This window comes from Xenopus tropicalis, chromosome 5 (genome assembly GCF_000004195.4).
Source record: "Xenopus tropicalis strain Nigerian chromosome 5, UCB_Xtro_10.0, whole genome shotgun sequence".
NCBI lineage: Eukaryota > Metazoa > Chordata > Amphibia > Anura > Pipidae > Xenopus > Xenopus tropicalis.
In genome coordinates, this window is record NC_030681.2 from 93,218,184 (window position 1) to 93,240,152 (window position 21,969).

The 21,969-nt window shown below is 38.8% G+C and overlaps 1 protein-coding gene across 1 annotated transcript in view; it reads left to right on the top strand.

Moving 5' to 3' along the window:
• Positions 1 to 2,637: 2,637 nt before the first annotated feature.
• Positions 2,638 to 21,969, top strand: part of col9a1 (collagen, type IX, alpha 1) — a 79,962-nt gene continuing 60,630 nt past the window's right edge. The window contains exons 1-5 of the mRNA XM_012963497.3: positions 2,638 to 2,724; positions 3,417 to 3,490; positions 6,905 to 6,982; positions 8,273 to 8,405; positions 12,083 to 12,479. Coding sequence (XP_012818951.2) covers positions 2,711 to 2,724; positions 3,417 to 3,490; positions 6,905 to 6,982; positions 8,273 to 8,405; positions 12,083 to 12,479 — 696 coding nt within the window. The 5' untranslated portion in view covers positions 2,638 to 2,710. The remainder of the gene's footprint in view (positions 2,725 to 3,416; positions 3,491 to 6,904; positions 6,983 to 8,272; positions 8,406 to 12,082; positions 12,480 to 21,969) is intronic.

Genomic DNA, 21,969 nt, shown 5'->3' on the forward strand with positions numbered 1-21,969 from the left:
TGGGCACCAACTGTACATTTTCAGTATTTGTTCCTGAAAGTTGTCTTTTTTATAAAAGTTTAGGGGAGCCCTATTATGAGTTTTATGGAGAGGGGGTGGCATGTAACCTCCAGCTATACCACAGCTTATTCACCTAAAACACCTATGCACCTATGGAAAACCTGTATGAATGATCCCTTTCCTGTAATAAAAGTTCCGATTTTTTTATGTACAGTGGGATGCCAGGGCCCAGTAGCTATTACACCCTTTTCCTCTGAATAATGACACTTCAGATATATATATAGAAAGCATTACAGAATAAACAGTACAGCACAGTTTAAAATTCTAAGCTCTGTTGTGAATTTCGACTGAGATCATACAACATTCTTTCAAAGTGCGAAAAGATGGAGACCATGCAAATATACTGAAAAATATTTGCCCTCTCAATAGAGACAACTTGCTACTTGTCTTAACACTTATGGTGCATTTAGTAGAAAGCTAGTGTTCATTTATGTCTGCAAGCATAGTGAGCAACTTGCACATTTCCCTGCATTCATTTGTTTGTAAAACCATTTTAATTAAAGATATTTGTGTCAAAATTCTCTCTCCCTATAAATGTGCTCAGCACTGCTATGTCCTTCCTGCCTTCACAAAGGGGAACCCTAGATCTGCCACCACTTCCAGAGTGTGCGCTTATTGACACATTCTGTGTCAATAAGCGCAGTCAATTGCACTGAAAGAATAGGATGCATGTCACTCACGGCACAAGTGATGCCAGACAGATATTGAAAATATTCTGCACACCAACAGTTGCCTCCATTTTGGCAAACTGGGCACAATTGCAATAGACACAGCACAATGGTGTCAAGAGAATCATTCACTTGTGTCTGCAATTCTAGGGGAAAAACATGGTGATTGCACGCAAAACTACACTTTGCTCACTGCACTTATGATATAAATAAGCCCTTGTCTTGTTGCAGCATCTGAGTTACAAAAATGAATCCATGTGTCAGGAGTTCTTGTCATACCAAGGACCAGACAACTGGTTTGTGTAGGTGGGCATTCTGAGTTATAAGGGGTAATTTACTATGACACTATACCCAAGTGCAAGAGTATGCATCTGGGGTCTGGCTGCTCTCTGAACATAGTGCTGGTCTGAATGACATACAAGTGAAGGTACAGGTAGAGGGTGAAAGGGGTGCTGCCTGAACTGCTTTAAGTAAATAACCACCATAATCAAAACCTTCTCACAGGGATGGAGGCAATTGAGTTCATTTTGTTACAGAGCCAGACGGTTAAATGATGTTATTAAGGACCAAAGCGTTTTTCCCCACACTGTGGATTTATTGTAGCCCAAACCTGTGTCCTTAAATGCTGCAGTGTATAAGGTTGTATATGATGTGGATTTATTGCTATTTGGCAATATACCCAATAAACACTTATCCAAAAGCAAGGATTGTGCGGTGTATTTATTTTTGTTCCTGCTATTCTAGTTATGCAGCAATGTGTATCAGTGATATAAAGAACAGCATTAATTTCCAGAGCACTTAAGGCTGCTGCTGAATTTCCTGAATGCTGTGCGCTGCCCATACACAAGAAAGAAACACATGGAACTTTCAGGGGAAGGCTGCAAAAATTAAAAAGCAGCTATGGGTTATTTTATATAAAATGCTATTTATCAGCTCGGTATGATCGCTAATTATTAAACACGTCTTTATTCATTTTAATGGCGATTTTAAAATGGAAAACCCAAGATGATCTTCTTTAAAGGGTTATAGCTTTTTAATGATATGTTTAATGATGATGTTTCACACCCACTAAGCACCATAGGTTAAAAAGAGTAAGCTATTTTCAATTATTTTTCTTTCTCTGTGACTCTTTGAAACGTATTTTACTTTGCCATTTTGATTTCCTAAATGACTTCCCTGTAAATAAATAAAAAAAACACAGTCTTTAATGAGAACAATCAATCAAAAGGCAGGCTGAGGACTGTTCAGCCTAAAGCAGGTGTCTAAGGAAATGTAAGCAAACTAGAGGTATGGGACCTGTTATCCAGAATGCTCAGGACCTGGGGTTTTCTGGATTAGGGATCTTTCCATAATTTGGATCTCCTATAAGTCTACAAACCCAATTGGATTGTTTTGCCCCAATAAGGATTAATTATATCTTAGTTAGGATCAAGTACAAGGTATTGTTTTATTAATACAGAAAAAAAGGAAATTAAAAAAAATGTAATTAGTTGTTTAAAATTAAGTGTATGGGAGATGGCCTTTCCATAATTCTGAACTTTCTGGATATTGGGTTTCTGGATAATGGATCCCATATCAGTATTGATAAAATAAAACAAATTCCACTTGCATTACATTTTATTTGGAACACAATTTTATAATGCATGCAGTTCAACTTTAACATATAGGGACTGTTGCTTTCCCCTGAATGTTCCCAATACTTAACATCTCTGCAGTGTAATTTCAGTTTTCCGTCCCACCATGTACTTGAGTTGCTTTTGCCAGACCCCTCAGTGAGCCTCTCTGTGACCCAGCCCATGCAAACACTGGCATACTGTACACATACACAGCTGAAAGGTGGAGTCCCATGCTAACTAAGCCCCTTCTCATTGGCAGGAGAAATGCTAGAGAACTGTACACCCTATAAATAATTAGATGCTCTCTCAGAATCCTAGTGCCTAGAGGTACGGTACCAGGATTCGGATGACCAGCAAGAAGCAGCAATGAAGGGCATTTGGTAAGTTAGCAAAATCTCTTGCTCTGAATAAGATGGTGTAGATAGCAATAAACACATTTAATAAGATTAGGAATTATTTTATGTCTTATCGAAGCAGCCTTAATGCCTTAGCAAAATGTATTGAAACCAATTGTGTAACATTAAACCCACAGGATATTATTCTATTGCACAGCCTGTTTTATTATCAAAATGATAAAATCTAATTAAGTAACTTTGCTGTGGATCCCAGTACAGCCAGCATAGTTCTGTATTGTGTGTCTCATGAAGCCAGAACTTGTCATTTTGTTGTTTACACTGATACAAAGTGTTGAATCATTTCAAATAACAAGCAAAAGTTTCCAGATGCAGCAGTTTTGAATTCAGCATCCTCTCTGGGAGCATGTGTATGTATGCACACACAATGGGCTGTGCCTGAATCGGCAAGCTCTGATGTACAACCTGTGCCTACATAACAGAGGCTGCGATTAGACACCTTTTATATAAACTCACATTTGTGATGCAGCAAACTAATCATTTCTGCTGGAAAAAGGGAAGAAAATAAAAGTTATGTTGTGATAGAAATAAGCATGTACTCTATTACACTATTTAGAAGACTTGGAAAAGTGCTAATATAGTACAAGTGTACATTTGCTTTGTTTTAGTACTTATAGAGGAAAAATAATCAAATGTTTATTAAAACCATGTTTTAACAGGAAAGCTCCGCTTGCCTTGTATATATACAGCTTGCTGGGACCTTTGGTGTCTGCAACAATAGAACATTATACAAGTAAGTGACTTGGCTGCTTGGTTGATAACCATAGAGCAAAAAGAAGGAATGAAATGTGACGGTGGTATGATCCAAGAAAGGTAGCAAGATTTGTACTGTATTGTTTGAATAATTGTTTATTTGCATTGTACACAGCGCTTTAAAGAGCATTAACAGTCAGGGTACACATAGGGGCAGATTTATCAAAATGAGTATAGAGCTTAATACTTAAAAACTCACCAATGTTCTGTTCATTCCTATGGGATTTTTAGAAGCATATTTATCAATGGGTGAAAGTTAGAACTTACCATTTGATAAATAAGCTTCCAAAAATCCCATAGGAAAGAGGTTGATAGATTATTGTTATATATAGATAACATGATTCCTGGTGAATATGCCTGTCTCAACTTCATGTGCCCTGGAAAAAGTCATGGAATTTTTTGGAGTGTCAGGTTGTTCCTATTATATGCAGTGTTATTTGTGCATAATCAGTACTTGTCATGCAAAACTTACAATCTAATAGGCAGTATCTAATAAATGCTATTGTACATGTCCTAATATAACACTAGGATAAAGGTTAGACCAAGTGTTGGGGTATGGATGCTTCTAGCAGCTGGTCAGTGATTCAGTATGGATTAGTCCTGCTTTCTTTGTTTTGTGTGTACATAAGTGTTACACAGGAGCCAGAGAAAGGCATATGACGGTTGATGAGCAGCAGAGGCGAAAGTCTGTCTGTTCAGGGACTGTAATCTCTGTGTTGCGGGTAATATGCCTATTATTCCAATGTTGGTAGGTTTCCTTCATTTCCTTTTCCAGCTCCTCGACAAGGTGATGTGTGGTTCCTACATAGCAAGCAACCTCTACAAGATGCATTCAAACAGCGTTTGGCATGAATTGCCCTTTGATCCTGGATGGCTGGGCTTCCGCCAAACCCTGTATCATATTTAATTGCAAATACAGCTCATGTCAGATGGGGCTCAGAGGTGTTTTTGCACAGCAAATGTTGTTAAAAGGAAAAGGCCTTTGCAGACGAGGGTGCTGGCTAGAAAGAGCTCTCTGTGTGCGAGTAGGTGCTTTGCCCAGAGCCCACAACTCAGATACCTTTCCTTTAAAAAAACCCAGACCTGAGTAACATTTTCCAAAAAGTCCCTGGACCATATTGAACTCGTTTGTAAAAGAAAATGTTTATTTTTCCTCCTCACAGCAGCTGCATTCAGAGAGGCAGAGCCCTGAGTGTTTAGATTAAGGTGGTCGTTTATTTGATCTCCCCTCTCTATTCCTTGTAAATGTAAATAAACCACAGCCGTCTTACAGCAAACCCTCAGTCTTCACATGCTTTCCCGCCAATGCAGGGGCAGTAATTGTCGGAAGGACAGAACTACTGTAACTCACTCAGTTCGTGCTCACCCCTCGGCAGGGCTGCCTTTATGAGATCCTTTCATGTTAGCTGAATGAAACGTTTCTTGCCCACGTAAGGGGCATGGTATGTGAGAATATGCAGTCTGACATGTCTATGAGACCTCCGGACAAAAGGAGAAGTAAAACCTTAACAACTGGGGTCTATAGTATAGTATAGAATTGTACTTTTATGTCTTTATTGCTTTACAAGTGACTGCAAGTGTATTTTTCTGATTTTTAAACTACAACATGGTTGTTAGGATGGGAAAACCTAGCAACCAGTAAATTATACATTTGAGAAACAGAGAGTAAAAATAAGATAAAAATCACTTGAGATAACAACAGGAGATACGCTGCAAATTGTATCATATCATTATCACTATACTAAATAATGGTGTAGTCCACTTTTTTTTGTATGATGCAGACAGTGCTATTCTGAGACAATTTTGGTCTTCATTTTTTATATTTAAACTAATTAGCTGTTTGTTCGGCATTTCTCCAGTTTGGGATTATTTGGTTGCTAGGGCCCAATTTATCCTAACAACTAGGCAGTGGTGTATATGTGAGACTGAAATATTAGTAATAGATGGTCTTAAAATAAAGATAAATAACAAAAATAATTGTTTTTGCTGCTGGGTTAGTGACACCATTTGAAAGTTGAAAAGAAGAGGTAGTGATGAGTGGATCTGTCCTTTTTTTGCTTCATTGAAAAATTTGATGTGACCGAGATGCATTTGCTGAGACCGCAATTTATTTGATGCGATAGCAATTTACTGACTATTTCCTAACTCTGCAAATATTTTTTGTCTGTGAATTTTTGTGCTAGTCCTGTGAAAAAAATCACCAATTATGCAGAATTTTGCAGCGAATTCATGGTAAAAAAATGAGCTCGCTTAAGGGGGAACCACTCCTTTAATAGCACTGTGTACTCCCCTTTAATATTTACAGCATATTATTGAAATGGCAAACCAAAGAGATATACATGAGGGTAAGTTAATGTGAATAATAGCAGAACAGGCATTCAGGGGTGTTACAAGCTTAAGCCGTCTAGGATAGTTCAGTCTTCTCTTTCTCCCATTGATGAGCTGCTATTAAGAATGCCCTGGTACAGCATTACTAACATGTATATGGTGTAATATACATTTAGAGGCCCATTTATCAACATTTTGATTTCAGTGGTTTTTGAAACCACAAAAAAACGTATTTACACTAAAACCACAAATGCTGTCATTTATTAAAGCAGCCTAATATAAAAAGCACCCCCCCCCCCAAAAATGCAAAATGAATCCGAATATGAAAACCCCAAATCCTTGTTTTGTAAGGATTTTAGTCATCCTAAAAAAAACGCCAAATTAAGTAAAGATTGTTATATTTTGCCTGGGACAGCTCCCATTGACTTCTACATGACCTCACCAGCTTTTAGATGGTTTTTACACTTGATAAATTACAAAAGAATTGTATTTTCGAGTAAATAGTAAAATACATGATTTTTAGCTCTAGAGACTATTATTTGTGAAAACGAAAAAAAATACAAATGTTAGTAAATCTGCCCCTAACTGTAGTAGGGGCAGCAGGCCATGTGAATGCTCGAAGGTCCATAACTAAACAGTGGGAATGGGTAAACTATATCACAAGATGTTTAGGTATAGTGTGCTGAGTGAATTTGCTTCCATTTTCATAAGAAAACTCTGATCTAGTAGGGAAAATAAAGTGCACCTTTTTTTCTCTCCTCATATATTAATTTTCACAAATGACTGGTAGTACAACCCTCTGTACTAACCAACAGCTTACAGGATAGCTGGGACTTGGAATTCAGAAACAGCTTGGGGGGGTGGGTTAGTTTAGAGCTTCCTTCTAAAACTGGTCCCCAGCCTTCCAGAATACATTTGGGTCCACCAATCTCTCATACCCTGGTGCTGGCATTGGTAGCTATGATGGCATCTCTAGGCTCTGGTAACATCCTACATTTAGATGTAAAATAAAAAAAACCTTTTCTGTGAAATGCCCATGTTATATATGTGAACTCTTTCCCACTAGGATTTCCTTTTAACATAAAGTTCAACCATGTGCAGCACAAGTGTCCACCTATTACCAAGGAGCAAGATGATCTTCCAGGTGAGTTGGCATTTCACATACAAATGTACAGAGAACAATGGAGAACCATATTAAACAGCAAAGTGTGATAAAACTGTGGGTATAACCATTAGTAAACTGACTGATTGCCATGTTAGCCACCAACCCAGGCTGTTCATTTTTCTGAAGGAAATTTACATTTAAGTTTTTGCAAGAAGTCCAGCTTGTGCCTGCTTACACCTTCCTGGTGGTTATATTTGCCTTTGCAGAATATCCAAGACATGAGCACCTGGACCCAATTTACTTGCAAATCCTGCTGTTTACTTTTTTTCAAATTTCTCTTGAAATGTTCTTTTGTTAGTCTTCAGTATGGTGGGTGTGGTGGCCCAAAACTGTATTTTTCCATATTGCAGCTTATGATTAGGAATTCCAGGCACAGTCTTTGGCTTGCAGTGAATAGTGCCACTTTACATGTGGGGTAGTTATGGAGAGGCATACATAACAAATACATCATACAACATACATAATTTTATGTTCTTTTACTATTGCATAATGTTTAACATCCACTTTTGGGTGCTTTTTGCATGTTAACAAACACTGCATAGAGGCTTAACACAACTGAACACAAACATTTAGCCATTATGGGTCCTGCTAGTAAGAGGGCCAAAAATTAATTAAATATTATTGACAAATTTCTTGCTACCTTATTTTTTTTTGTTCTTAAGCCTCTTCATAAGTTTTCCCATTGATATGAACAAAAATCCCGAAGGGGAACTTTTCTTTTTTTTACTGGCTAAGCATTATAGCTAAACTGCATAAGAGATTTCGATCAGATTTTATTTGACTCACATAATAATGTCACACAAAAGCACAAGATTTTGTGGGATCCTACAAAATCTGATCTCCACAGGCTATAATGCAAGTGGATCAGATAAAGTCAGATGGTGGTTTATTTTTTCCTGCATCTACATATGACAGTCAATGTATTTCAGTGAGAAAATAAAGTCAGATTCGCTTTGGATGACAATCCTTTCATGTAGTGTACACATCAGATTTTTATATCAGTCCCATTAAATTTTAACCCATGCAACTGCATCTGACTGTAAGATGCATTCTGTCGATCCAACACCATCCTACAAAATCTCCTGTGTAGTTTAGCTCTTAAACAAATCTTTCAACTATTCAATACATTCTACCCATCTGTCAGCCCAACTGATTTTCTATTTCTGCACATTTAAGCTTTCCATTTACATGTTCATGTACTGATTGTACTGAAGTAAAACTAAATGAAGTTTATTTAACCACCCACTGACATCTTTGTACTCATTCCAGGGTTTGACCTGATTTCTAAGTTCCAGATCGATAAAGCTGCTTCTGTGGGAGCTATTAAGACTGTTGTGGGTACATCTCCATTCCAAGTGGCTTATCAGTTAGGCACTAATGTTGATTTCAGGATTCAAACAAGGTACAGTTAAAGATATATAACTTTTATATGTATATATACTTCACACATACATTCTCAGTATATAATAACAAGCTATACTGTTATTCCCAAAGAGGTGTTACTTTACTAAAACCTGTTCAGAGGGAAAATATAGGGCTCATTTACAAATGCAAGAGCAAGTGCATCCAAGCTAAAATGAACATAAGGCTATGGATGTATTGTAGGTGTTGTTCATTAAAGGTACATCCAAATACCTCAGTATAGTGGTGGCAGCACCAGTACATCCCACTGCTGAATCAAGTTGTAGTACACCTGTTAAAGCTAGGGAAGCCTGGAGCTACGATTACCTTGAATGTACTGGAAGTTCCAAGGTTCCTTCAGCTTGCTTCATCAATAGGCACAGCAGACTTGCGCCCAAAGAATCACACCCTAACAATGTTTGAACAAAGAGCGACTGAATGATGCCATTCCAACTATTAACATTTTAGCCACAATTTAAATTCAAGCATCAATTCAAAAGCAATGAATTGCCGCAATAATGCATTTTTGGGTAACAAAACGTCAATTTGGCCTAGAAATTCAATTTTTTGCCCTGCTCTTGCAGTTCTAAACTAAACTATATCACTAACAATATCATGTATAACTGCAGGCTGGTCACAGTTTTCAGTGACGATCCATGAAATGACCCTGGTTCTTACAACTGACCAATTGCACAGAAAAGTATCAATAACTTTTAAATTTTTTTTGAATTTTTGAGTTTTTGTTAAGTTTTGGGATACTCTTGGTATATTACTAATACAAAATGCACTTCCATCCATTACCATCAGACAACCTCAATATATTAAATGTTGCACATTATGGTTTCTTTATGCTAAACTTTTAGGGTGAAAGGCCTAGCTGCAAAGTGCCTATGGATATTGTATTCGTCTCATGTAAGATGCATTCAAAAGATCAGACCATTAAAAATTATCAAATACTGTGGTATAGTGAATATTTACATGCCTTGCTGGAAAAAACAAGGTTTATTCTCTTTTGTTTGTTTTTAAGCACTTTCGGTTGTTTTTTACTGCCATCTAATGGCCAATAAGAATAGTGCATGAACTGTTCACATTGGTGTGGTGCTGAAATTAAGATTTTGATTATTGATAAAACCATTACATTAGAAATATAAAAGTTTGTATAATAGCAGTGTTGTACACACTATTAAATTATAGATCACAAGTAAGGATGTGAAGGACTTTGCAGAAATTATTTTATTTCAGCATTGCTGTAACTGAATTCACATTTTGTGTAAACTGTCAAACTCGTATGCTGGAACCCTATAGATCAGTGTTTTTCAACCTTTTTTGGGCAAAGGCACACTTGTTTCATGAAAAAAATCACGAGGCACACAACCATTAGAAAATGTTAAAAAATGTAACTCTGTGCCCAGCAGCAGTGCCCCCCTAGTACACTGGTGCCCAGCAGCAGTGCCCCCCTAGTACATTGGTGCCAAGAGCAGTGCCCCCCTAGTACATTGGTGCCCAGCAGCAGTGCCCCCCTAGTACATTGGTGCCAAGAGCAGTGCCCCCCTAGTACACTGGTGCCCAGCAGCAGTGCCCCCCTAGTACATTGGTGCCAAGAGCAGTGCCCCCCTAGTACACTGGTGCCCAGCAGCAGTGCCCCCCTAGTACATTGGTGCCAAGAGCAGTGCCCCCCTAGTACATTGGTGCCCAGCAGCAGTGCCCCCCTAGTACATTGGTGCCAAGAGCAGTGCCCCCCTAGTACACTGGTGCCCAGCAGCAGTGCCCCCCTAGTACATTGGTGCCAAGAGCAGTGCCCCCCTAGTACATTGGTGCCCAGCAGCAGTGCCCCCCTAGTACATTGGTGCCAAGAGCAGTGCCCCCCAGTACATTGGTGCCAAGAGCCAGCCCCCCTAGTACATTGGTGCCAAGAGCAGTGCCCCCCAGTACATTGGTGCCAAGAGCCAGCCCCCCTAGTACATTGGTGCCCAGCAGCATTTTACTTCTGCTCTTCGGCGGCTTCAACAGCATCTTCCCCTCACGCGCGCCGCCTCTGCACTTCTGCCTACACGCTACCGCACACAGGCCCTTTTATAATGTTGCGCCCCGTGCGTACTGACGTCACCCGTACACACGGGGCGCAACCAATGACAGGGCCGGATTTTATTAAAGGGGGCCCGAGCTACTAAGAAAAACTGTAGCATCGCCGGGCCCCCTTTGAAAGTAAAAATTGCGGCCCTGCCTACGGCACACCAGGCAACATCTCGCGGCACACTAGTGTGCCGCGGAACAGCGGTTGAAAAACGCTGCTAGAGATAACAGTAATGAAAATAAAATATATGTAGATGAATAATACAAAATATTTATGAAAAAAAAATCTTGTTTTCATTGTTGTTATCTGCAAAGTTAATTTGGAAATATAATATAAGGATACAGAAAAATTAGAATTGATATTCTATTATTAACCTACTGATTTGGAATGAAAACATTATCTTTAAAACAAGTAAAATGGGTAAATGTACTTGTTTTTCTGCATACTTGTGGTATATGTCACTCTGCCTTTTTCATGGGCAAGACAGACTCCTGTCTGGGGTGCAGTAGAGTCGGAGGCACACATGGCATCATGGCCATTGTGTTCATACAAATGAGTCAGTGGCCAGTCAGGGCCATTAAATATTTCCTAAAAGGAATAGCAACAGGCAGCTGAATAAGTTCTCAAGCATATTTGAGGCAATTATTGCCAAAGGCACACACTGACTGATGAACCTGCTTTGATATTGTTTTGCCCAGCACAGATGGGCATGCTCCATTAATTCCAGCATGCCCTTTCTGTTGGCCCAGCACATTTAAGTTTTTGCATGTGTTGCTCTAAATATGAAGGGAACTAGGGCCTGTACATACTTTCAAACAAAACAACAATTTTAGGGTTACTGAACTGAACAAATAAAAATGTAGTGTTATAGATAATAGGGCTCATTTATGACTGGGAATGCAATATGTAAGTGTACAAAAGACTGCCTTGCACCATTTTTTTTGCACTTTGTACACTCCATAAATTAATTACCTAAAGTCTCTGTGCTCTGTTTTGGAAAGCTGCACCCCTCCCCAGGAATACATCACTGCCTGCATTTGGCAACACTGTATTCATGTAGGATGGAGAGGAAAAGCATGTAGATGTCCCCTAAGTACACAGATGCAGGCTGCAATGAGGCCCTGTACTTACACCCTGCCCTATAGAAGCTGATAGGGAAAGGCCTGACCTGTGCCTGACAGTTCTTCTGTTCCTTAGTGCTATTGTGTTTGTTTCTGGGGCTAGAGTATATTTCGCCTTATGTGTTCCATAGTTAATCTTGCTTTCCACTACATTTCACATGTCCTGACCTTGTACACTGCTGATGACAAACTGGGTGCACATGTGCAATGTATGCAAACTTAAAACTCCTGGAATTGGGTTTTCAGTCACTATTGAAACCACTGAGGGAATGGGCTTGCACGGTCTAATATTTGTATTTATTTGATTCTAAAATTAAATTCTAATTGTGCCATACCATAATGCCAACAGAATGCATCAGGGGTTTTTATTAAGATGGATTATTGTCTCTCTTTCTCAGACTTTGAGTTTACCCCTTTGAGTGGAAGGCATAGAGCTAGAAATAAAAAATAATGTTTCATGTTATGTCATTGTGTGCCTTGCAGATACATCTACGCCAGTGGATTACCAGAAGTATATTCATTCATGTTTACCTTCCGAATGAGGGATGGCACACAGAACAAATACTGGAGTGTCTGGCAAATTATCGACTCTAATGGGAAACAACAGGCATCAATCAATTTCAATGGCCCAAAAAAGGCTCTAGAATTCGTATACAAGGCAACAGATGGGCAAATCCATACTGTTACCTTTCCTAATCTTCCCTTCCTATTTAACAATAAATTTCACAAGGTTATGTTCAGCGTGGAAAAGACAAAACTCACCCTGTATATCGACTGTATTAAAGTTGACACATTCACTTTGGTTCCACGAGGCAAAATCACAGTAGATGGTTATACGGTCCTGGGGAAGCTAAAGAACAACCATGAGATAGCTGTGCCGGTAAGTGTCCAGATTTTTAATATAACAAAATCAGAATACATGTTTGTATGTATTTATTGTGAATATTGCAATGGAAAGTATTCTGGCTGAACACAGGGTTTTAAATCATATTGCCAAGGACCATTATCACAGTATCAGTTTTTCTTTCTCACCGATTATTTTCTTTCTTTATATGTTCATATATACAGTATATCCAAGCACCTATTTATAAACATAGCTACATGCATTTTGCCACTAGAGGGAGCTTGCAGGGAAAACTCACAGCAAAGACACCCCTGCCTAATTCTTTGGAAAATGGCAATTCTACAAAGGCTGCAAACATTTCTGACGCTATCCAAGCCCATTCTTATCACTCCCTTCTACATAACCTACAGTACTCTGCAGTTGGCTTTATTGGCTTTACACACACTGTTAAGCTTTGAATAGGTCCTGAAGGAATATGCAAGATATTTAGTTGCTGTTTACAGGCGGCTGGGTTAAGCCTGGGCTGCCACCTTTTGCTAATGCCAAAACTAGAATGTTATTGTCAAATAAGTGGCATTGCGACTGCAATGACGTACATTTTTTGATAGGCTATGACTAAAATCTGCAGAAACAAATCACAAAAAGTACAGAGCAATGAAAGCAAAACTGTTTGCTTACATGGGATACTGCCCAGGTGCAATTGGTCATAGAATGGTCAATTCTAAGCAGCTTTTCAATTGGCCTTTTTTTTTTTAACCTTTTATAGTTTTTTAATAATTTGCTTTCTTCTTCTGACTCTTTCCAGCTTTCAAATGGGGCCACTGACCCCAGCAGCCAAAAAAACTACTGCTATGTGAAAAAGTTAATTTTCCAACAACCCCTTTAATAGAGTCTTCTGTATTGTCTGCCTGTAGAGAGTGCATGTTCAAGCAGGTCATCTAATAGGGATCTGAGCCACAGCTGGAATACATGTTGAAAACTCAAGTTCAAATGTTCACATTTTTTTTGCTGCAGTTTTCATGTATCACAAACCCTAAATTTAACATTTTATAAATGTGCTTCCTAGAGTGTGTTACTCACCACTACTAATACTGGCTTTCAAATTGCCTACTACCTGCAAGAAATCATAATAGCCTGTGTAACATTTGCATCCTGTGGTTTAAAATGAAACTGCATTGTATGACTTCCACATCCAAATATTTTCTCTCTTCCTGCTTTATGTATACATATTAGTACTGGAAATAATTTGCTGCTTTCCAAACTGGGTTTGTTCTGAAATGAAAAATACAATTTAAAGGGCCAGCAAACTAATCTGCATCATGTACAAAATGTGGGGTATTATGTCATTATTTTAAAATGTATTTTATAGGGTTTAAGGGCTCAATTGAGATACATAATTGTGCAGTTATATGCGCAATGAGACACAAAATGTAGGAACAGGAATCTATCAGGGCATTTGAAACATGAGACAAGAAGTATACTAATTACACCATTTTATCTATATGGCATTGTAACCCTGTTTATGACACTTACCTGCTGGAACTGGAAAAGAACATTAAATGTATCTATGTGATACCATAATTGGCTAGCAATAGATGTCTGCCTATCAGTATGTGCAGCAATGCAAAACTAGTTAAACAAGAAACCCAGAAAATCCACTAGGGGCACCCTCTTTAGTAGTAATGACTTTGTGCATCTGCTCTCTGATCATAGGTTTGTTTATTTGTAAATTAATAGGGGATTGACTGATTGATCATGCTGCTGTCACTAATACAGGAGATTCAGTGTAGATAAATAGATATTTATGTATTTAGGATTTTAAAACATGCTCCCTATTGGGAGGCTAAAGCTGGCCATACTGTACATTTTGTGATTTGGTCAGGCAGTTGTATCGTAACCCCGTATTCAGCTTGTAAGCTGATCAGTCAGATAAATAGAAATGTGGTTAGGCAAACCTTGATAGAAAAGGACCTAGAAGTGGATAATAAATTTAGCTGCACCAACAGCAGCAAAAGGGAAATGAAAATTATCCTCTATTAATTAGGAAGACAAATACCTTCTCTGCTATTTTTCAAAATTCCCCCATTAAATTGACCAAAGGTTATGTCCTAAACAACATGTTTGAACATCTATCAAGGCTGATGTCACACATTGTAGGTCAGATTTTGGCTTTGTACATACAAAAGACAAAGAAGACAGCAGTGAGTTGGCATGTAACACTGCAAGGAGGCTTTGGTAGCCATCATCTCTGGCTGTGTCACATTTGATTCTCTGCTAGATGGTAGCTTTATTATATTGCAGAAGAGATGGAATACGATCACTATGTGTAAATATATGATTAATTTATAATAAACGCTCTGATACCTTATTTACTAGTAGAAGACATGGCAAAACAATACAAGAGCATCACATGAGATGTTTGTGAAAAGGGTTATCGACTTTACTGCTGTGAGGTTGTTAAATTCTCTTCTTTTTAACTGCAGATTGAAGGTATATGAAATATAATATTTTGGTAAACTGGCTTTAGTTCAAAGCATGGATGATTGGGGGGCAAGGAGGTTCATCCCTTTGTAACCAATAAGCTTTGTCACAAATGAAGCAGGGGTATGGCAATAATGTTAGGTGCTGCTTTGTAGCAACCACATGCATCTTATTTATCTGTATGGTACAACTGACTGAACAGGACAGAAAGTAGGACAACCCTATCATGCCCCTCTGGGATTGGGAGTAATTATATATAAATAAATATAAGTCTCCTTGGGGGTTCCATGACCTGTATAAAATTACCTGGATCCTTGTGCCTTTATATAGACACCTGGCTCTTCAATAACATCCTTATATTGTACAACAGATGTTACATTATTCCCACTATATACTCTGGTGTGAGAAGTTGTAAAGGAACCAATAAATATTTACTGGCACCTTCCCAATGATGCGCTATAAGGGTTTGTTCCCAGACATAAGCATAGAAATTATTAGGTGAAGTAAAGTGGAACACCTTAATTCATCTCACTTATTTTGTGTCACAAACTCATTCTTGCTCCCAGTGCAATAAATCTTGGTTATGTGATATATGAGGTGTAGCACTTTTCTACTGTATATCACAATGCATATTAATAACCTGAAGTAAATCCCTCATATATAGTATATACTATATACACTTGCACACATACATAAACACACACATATACACACTCATACACTCAAATTATTTATATGTTAAAAGGTCAACATGTTGTACCTACATACAGGCCTTTCAGTAAATAAATCATTTAATACTGAGACCCTGGAGCTCATTTTGTTAGTATTAATATTTGCAAAGCTGAACCAGAGCAAATTATTGATTTGCTTTTTAAGGGTGCACCATTCCTATATTCTATATAAATACGCACACAAATTAAATGTGCTGCAAATTAAATGTGCTGTTTGTAGCAGACCTCTATACTCTGCAGTGCATTTCACTGCCATCAGCTTGTAACAAAGTGAATATCATAAATATAGATCATAAATAATAGACTTCACCCCATCTTGCATCCCAGACCATAAAATTGTTGTCAACAATTCAATAAATAGAACAGTTGAAGAAAAGTGCATCAGATACTAAATATAAATAAAATATAAATACTTTGCTAGATGCAGTCATAGCTAACTAGAAGATACTAGTCAAAGCACCACAAGCGTCACAGAGTGATTTGACAAAATTGGAAAACTGGGCAGCGAAATGGAAAATGAGATTCAATGTTGAAAAGTGCAAAATTATGCACTTTGGTAGAAATAATATAAATGTGAGTATGTTGGGGGAATCCTTAATCGGGAAGAATCTGGGGTTTTTTGAAGATAACAAGTTGACTAATTCCAGGCAATGTCATTCTGTGGCTACTAAAGCAAATAAAGTGCATGTATGCACAGGCACAGGTTATAGAGCAGATAACAGATAAAGCCCTATTATACACTCCCCTAAAGGATTATTAGGAACACCATACTAATACCCTTCTCTGACATCTAGCATCAACAAGGCATTTTCGCCCACAGGACTGCCTCATACTGGATGTTTTTCCCTTTTCACACCATTCTTTGTAAACCCTAGAAATAGTTGTGCGTGAAAATCCCAGTAACTGAGCAGATTGTGAAATACTCAGACCGGCCCGTCTGGCACCAACAACCATGCCACGCTCAAAATTGCTTAAATCACCTTTCTTTCCCATTCTGACATTCAGTTTGGAGTTCAGGAGATTGTCTTGACCAGGACCACATCCCTAAATGCATTGAAGCAACTGCCATGTGATTGGTTGATTAGATAATTGCATTAATGAGAAATTGAACAGGTGTTCCTAATAAACCTTTTGGTGAGTGTATTCTACAGAGCTTATCTGTTATCTGCTGTGTAACATGTGCCTTTTCTCCTTTTTTCCAGCTTGAATGGCTGCCCTCATGGCTACACATGAGCTTATTTTTATAAACTATAGTAGTGAATCTGTAGCAAACACACCTGTTTTACTAGTGCAGGGCAACAGTACATTATATTTTAATTACTTTAAAAGGCTTTCATTTTTTGGTGTTACTGTTTTGGATGATTTCTTGAACAAGCATAGTATCCAAGGCTACTGTGATACTAAAATCTACAAAAAGTACTAATGTTGATACGGTTTATGTATGTGAGTGTATAGATAGGTCATTATAGGTTTATGTATGTGCTGGGTTTACTTGGAAAGGTTGAACTTGATGGACTCTGGTCTTTTTTCAACCTTATGTAACTATGTAACTATATATGTAACTATGTCACAAATATTAATGACCTACCACCCAAAATGTTTTTTGCATAATGATATACATTATACATTAATATACATTCATTACATATGTTCAGTAGTTTGAAAAGTATTTGTAAATGTTATTGCTGTAATTGCTGTCTGTATGACTCCTGAAGCAATGTAGCAGAAGCCAAACTATTAAGAAACCTGGAGGAGAACTGCCTTCTGCTTGATTATTTCAAAATTAGAAACAGCAATATAGAAAGGGATAGACAAAGACTGCTTTCAAAAGCAGTAACAGTTACAAATAACCTGAAAACCACTACAGTTTTGAAGCAAATGTATATTGGAAAGTGGCTTAGAATTGCATTCTCCTTTACTATGAAAAATATAATTTTTACATTAACATAATTTTATTTACAATTATGCCTTTACTGAACTGAAGTTTTAGGCTTCTGGTTGACTAAAATTATACATCAGTTATAAATACAAAATGTAATTCACCAAATCTTAGACAAAACTCTCTGTTTTGCATCTTATCCAGAATCCCTCTTTATTCATGGGGCCCCCAGGAGCCTCTAACTTCATATATCTGTTTGATGTGCAGAACAAGTATGTTAAAGAATTAAAATAAACACTCATTGTTAAGGAGACAAACTGAATCTAGCACAAGATCCAGGGAGTAAGAACAGTAAGGACAGAACAGATAGTATGGACAGGATCCATAACACCATGCACTTATTGGCATTCCCTAACTTGCATGTTTGAATGATGCATGTTTGGGGCAGGATAGGGCCTCTATGTGCCTCCCAGCCCACATAAATACATTATTGCCTAATGCAGTGTATTCATCAGGAAGGCACAAGGCCTGTGAGAGTCTGACTTGGCCCACGGGACACCAGGAAAAACCCTGTGGGCCCACACTCGTTCCCCATGGCGCTCCCCCACTGTCTGCCCTCTCTCCCCTGATGCACCAAAGATAAGTAAGAAGGTGCACATGCTCATGGGAGGGGGTTGGGCAGGCAGAGGGGGCCCCCTAGGGGGATTGGGGAGCCATGGCGGGGGCCCCTTTGGGGGTGTGGGGGCCCCTGGGATGGTAGCCCCAGTGGGCCCTGCAGAGGCAGTCTTACCCTGAGGCATGTGTCTGTGGATAGTTACCACAGGGCAGGTAGCAAAGTATAAATTGTGTTGTGCCTGTGCTTTGCACTTCACTCTGTGCCCCTGGGGTTGTAAATGGGCCCATGCATGAACATGATCTCAGCTGAAAGGTTTCATGGATCATTTATCAAATCCCCTGTTGCAAGTACTAGAACAACTGAATAATGTGCAAGCAATGGTCATCCAAGGAGATGCCCAAACACCTTTCATGAATATGCACTGCAGAACACAGGCATTATTGTATTCATTTAGGACTGCTCCCGTGGCACTTCCAGTCTAAGGTCCCTATCACATGATTTATGGTTTCTCAGTTATAAGTTGATCCCACCACAGTACATCTTTATTGCACTCTGAAACACTGGCTGCACATAGAGCACATGAAAGAAAAGATGCCTTTGCAATTTCAGCAACAGCTGTAATTTAGCATATCTGTTTCCACACTTTATTTGACACCACTAGATGGCGACAGAGTATAAGGAAGCAGATTTTGAACGCTAACAAGAAAAGAGCTTTCATTTAATAAATGCAAAGTGCAGTGTATTACACTTTTATAGGTATTCTGTTTTTCCATGAGGTACAAAGCTGTGTAAAGAATAAGTGGTTGTGTTTTAGTTGCTCAGCCCAAAAAGAGTAAATGAGTCAATGTCTACGTGCCTAGAATAAACATCAGAGAGCTCTGGTATTCAGTAAATGAGACAAATACACCTGCGCATTCAACCTGTTCACTTTGAGTTTAGCCACAACCTTACAAAAGCATCCTGTTTTGATGTATTTTTGGGAAACCTTTAACACCATGCCTAATATTGCATCTTCTAGTCTGTCTTTCATTGGAGCCCCTGAAAAAAATCTCTTAGGTTTCACACTGTATTACATTTCTCCGGAAAGATGTGATTTTAATGATATTCTATTCTGGTTATGTGTGGGCATAGCCTTTGTTCTTCTGTGCCAGTAAATATGCGGTGACAGTCTGAAATTGACTGAAATGCTAGTTTTGATTTTGAAGGAAGAAAAAGTGCAGGATTTAGGAAGTTGAAAAGCTTAAGGTTCTTAAAAACCGGAGATTTATTCATATATATGTTCCTTATCTGTTATAGCTGATCAGTAACTCCAGTGCTTTTTTCATACCAAATACCAAGAGTTATGCTAATGGTGCCAGGCAGAACTAGCATAAGAACCCTAGAATTCTAGTTATATATGACTTAATCAACTAAGGAAAAAATAAATCAAGCCCTAATCTTAAATCTCCCCTAACTCAGGGATGTCCATCCAAAGGCTGCCAAAAGGGGATTGTAGGTTGTAGGTCAACAACAGCCTAGGGACTGCATTTTGGTCATCCCTTCCCTAAATGCTGAAGCTGGCCCCCCATAAGAAAGCAGGGCATCTCTTATTTATTATCTTTATGTAAGTGCTGCCCTCTTGTGTGATACTTGCCCCTTTAAATTGGGGTTGCTGTTTAAATCTGGCCACCTTTAGTTACAGTAGCAAATTTTCCTTTGGCATCAATTCTATATGAAAATTCACCTGTGTATTTTCCCCATACAATTGTAGTAGAGTATTTATGCCTCAAAGAAATGACGTATAAGGTATATTAACATAAAGAAGATGATGTAGATAAATGCAAAAGGGGCCACTATATCTTTATTATAGTAGTTCACCAGCCAGAATGTGACGAAATTTCTTGTGGCCTATATTCATTCTTGTGCTTTTCATTGGTGTAACCATAGAGGAAGCAGGGGGCCCAGACTACGGGTTCTACTACCTCCATAATTGTTAGAAACCCCCCTCCCCAACCACTCTCCCACCTACCGTGGCATAAGAGGACAGGGAGGTAGGTAGCAGGGGATATGTAGGGCTTGCTGTGCATGCCTTGCTGTGTAGTGAAATAAAAACATGGAAACCATTCTTGTTACAAAGCAGAACTTTTAAGGGGATGCAATGTGTAGAATGCAGAGGTCACATATAAATAATAAATGGGATGGCATCATTCCCAACCCTTCCCCCACTGGGCTGGAAAAGCAAACATTGCTAAAGCCTATTCACATCTCTGCATGGGGTGATATAACTGAACTAGAAGACCCTTCCTGTCCTTAACTCTAGTGTGAAGGGGGGCTATATAAAGTGATCTGTGACCCCCATCACTAAGCTTCAGCACAGGGTAAAGGGATCATGCTTGAAACCTCTCTTTAATCCCTGCCCATTTAGAAGCCCAAGTAACAATCTATCTATGTCATCCACTCCCTGCAGAAAGCAATGCATGAAAAATGAAAAGCACCACTTTGTCCCACTAACCCATATTCATATCTGGGGGGAATATGCAACCTATTCTCCTTATAAGCTTCCTATAAGACAACAGATATGTTTGCTCCTGAGGAATGGTAAATGAGACCTATGGACCTAAAATTTACTGACCACCAATCTGCAACTAACTAGTTTTGGTCACACTAAAAGATCAGATTAGTTTCTAAGGGCAATTACATTCTAGCAATTAAGCTTCTGTTTTTTTTTTTATTTTTGGTCAAAAACAGTGCCACTAAAATGTATTTAAAATGCTTTGAAAGATTAGTAAAAAATAGATAGAGGTGTTTTTCTCTGTACCCAAATGTGTTATTTTGGAAGAGATCTCATACAGCGTTTGCTACGCTGACAGTCTTTCACTGCTTGCCGCTTGTATAATATCTTTTGTCCCTTTATGAAATGAGACAAAACTCAGGGGTAGCTAAATTGCCTTGTATTATTGGCTCTTCACAGTAATTAGACTCTCAAGGGTGTTATATATGTTTGTTTACTGCTGATAATATTATGAGCTCCCTCTGGAGCTCCCTCTCCTTTTTAGTGGAATTGGCATCAGACTGCACAGATGATTGTTGTGAAGTAGTTCTACTGTTTGCTGTGTGGTTTGGTATTTTGTTTACAAAATGCATCCTCTGTTTGTAAAAGCATATGTATACTTTGGCTGGAGGCTGACAGACCTCACAGGGCAACTGGAAAATTCTGATTGAAATGGCAAACAACTTACATTCATTCAGAAGCAACTGCAGCTTTTCAGTTGCTAGCCCTCCACTGACATGGAGTTCTTTGGGGTAGAATTTATGTTGCATCAAGGATGTTAGGGTTGCATTCTGCCCATTGTAGTGGACTGTACACATGTTAGGGTTCTTTGCCTCTTAAGGTGGCCATACACGCACCGATAATATCGTACGAAACCTCGTTTCGTACGATATTCGGTGCGTGTATGGTATGTCGGCGAGTCAACCGATATCGCAGGAAGCTGCTGATATCGGCCGACTCGCCGATTGGACCAGTTGGAAAATTTTGATCGGGCGCCATAGAAGGCGCCTGACCAAAATCTCCCTTCAGCGCTGAATCGGCAGAAGGAGGTAGAAATCCTATTGTTTCTACCTCCTTACCTGCCGATTCAGCCCTGAATGGTGTGTGGCGGATCTGACGATGTTTCGTGCGACCGATGGTCGCACGAAACATTGTCAGATCGCCACGTGTATGGCCAGCTTTACCCAGAATAACCTTGCAGAAGGGTGAGTTCTATGTCTGTGATTGTACAGCTGCCCTCATTTTATGTATATATGTACAGTAAAACAGACTTCTTTGTATGGTACACC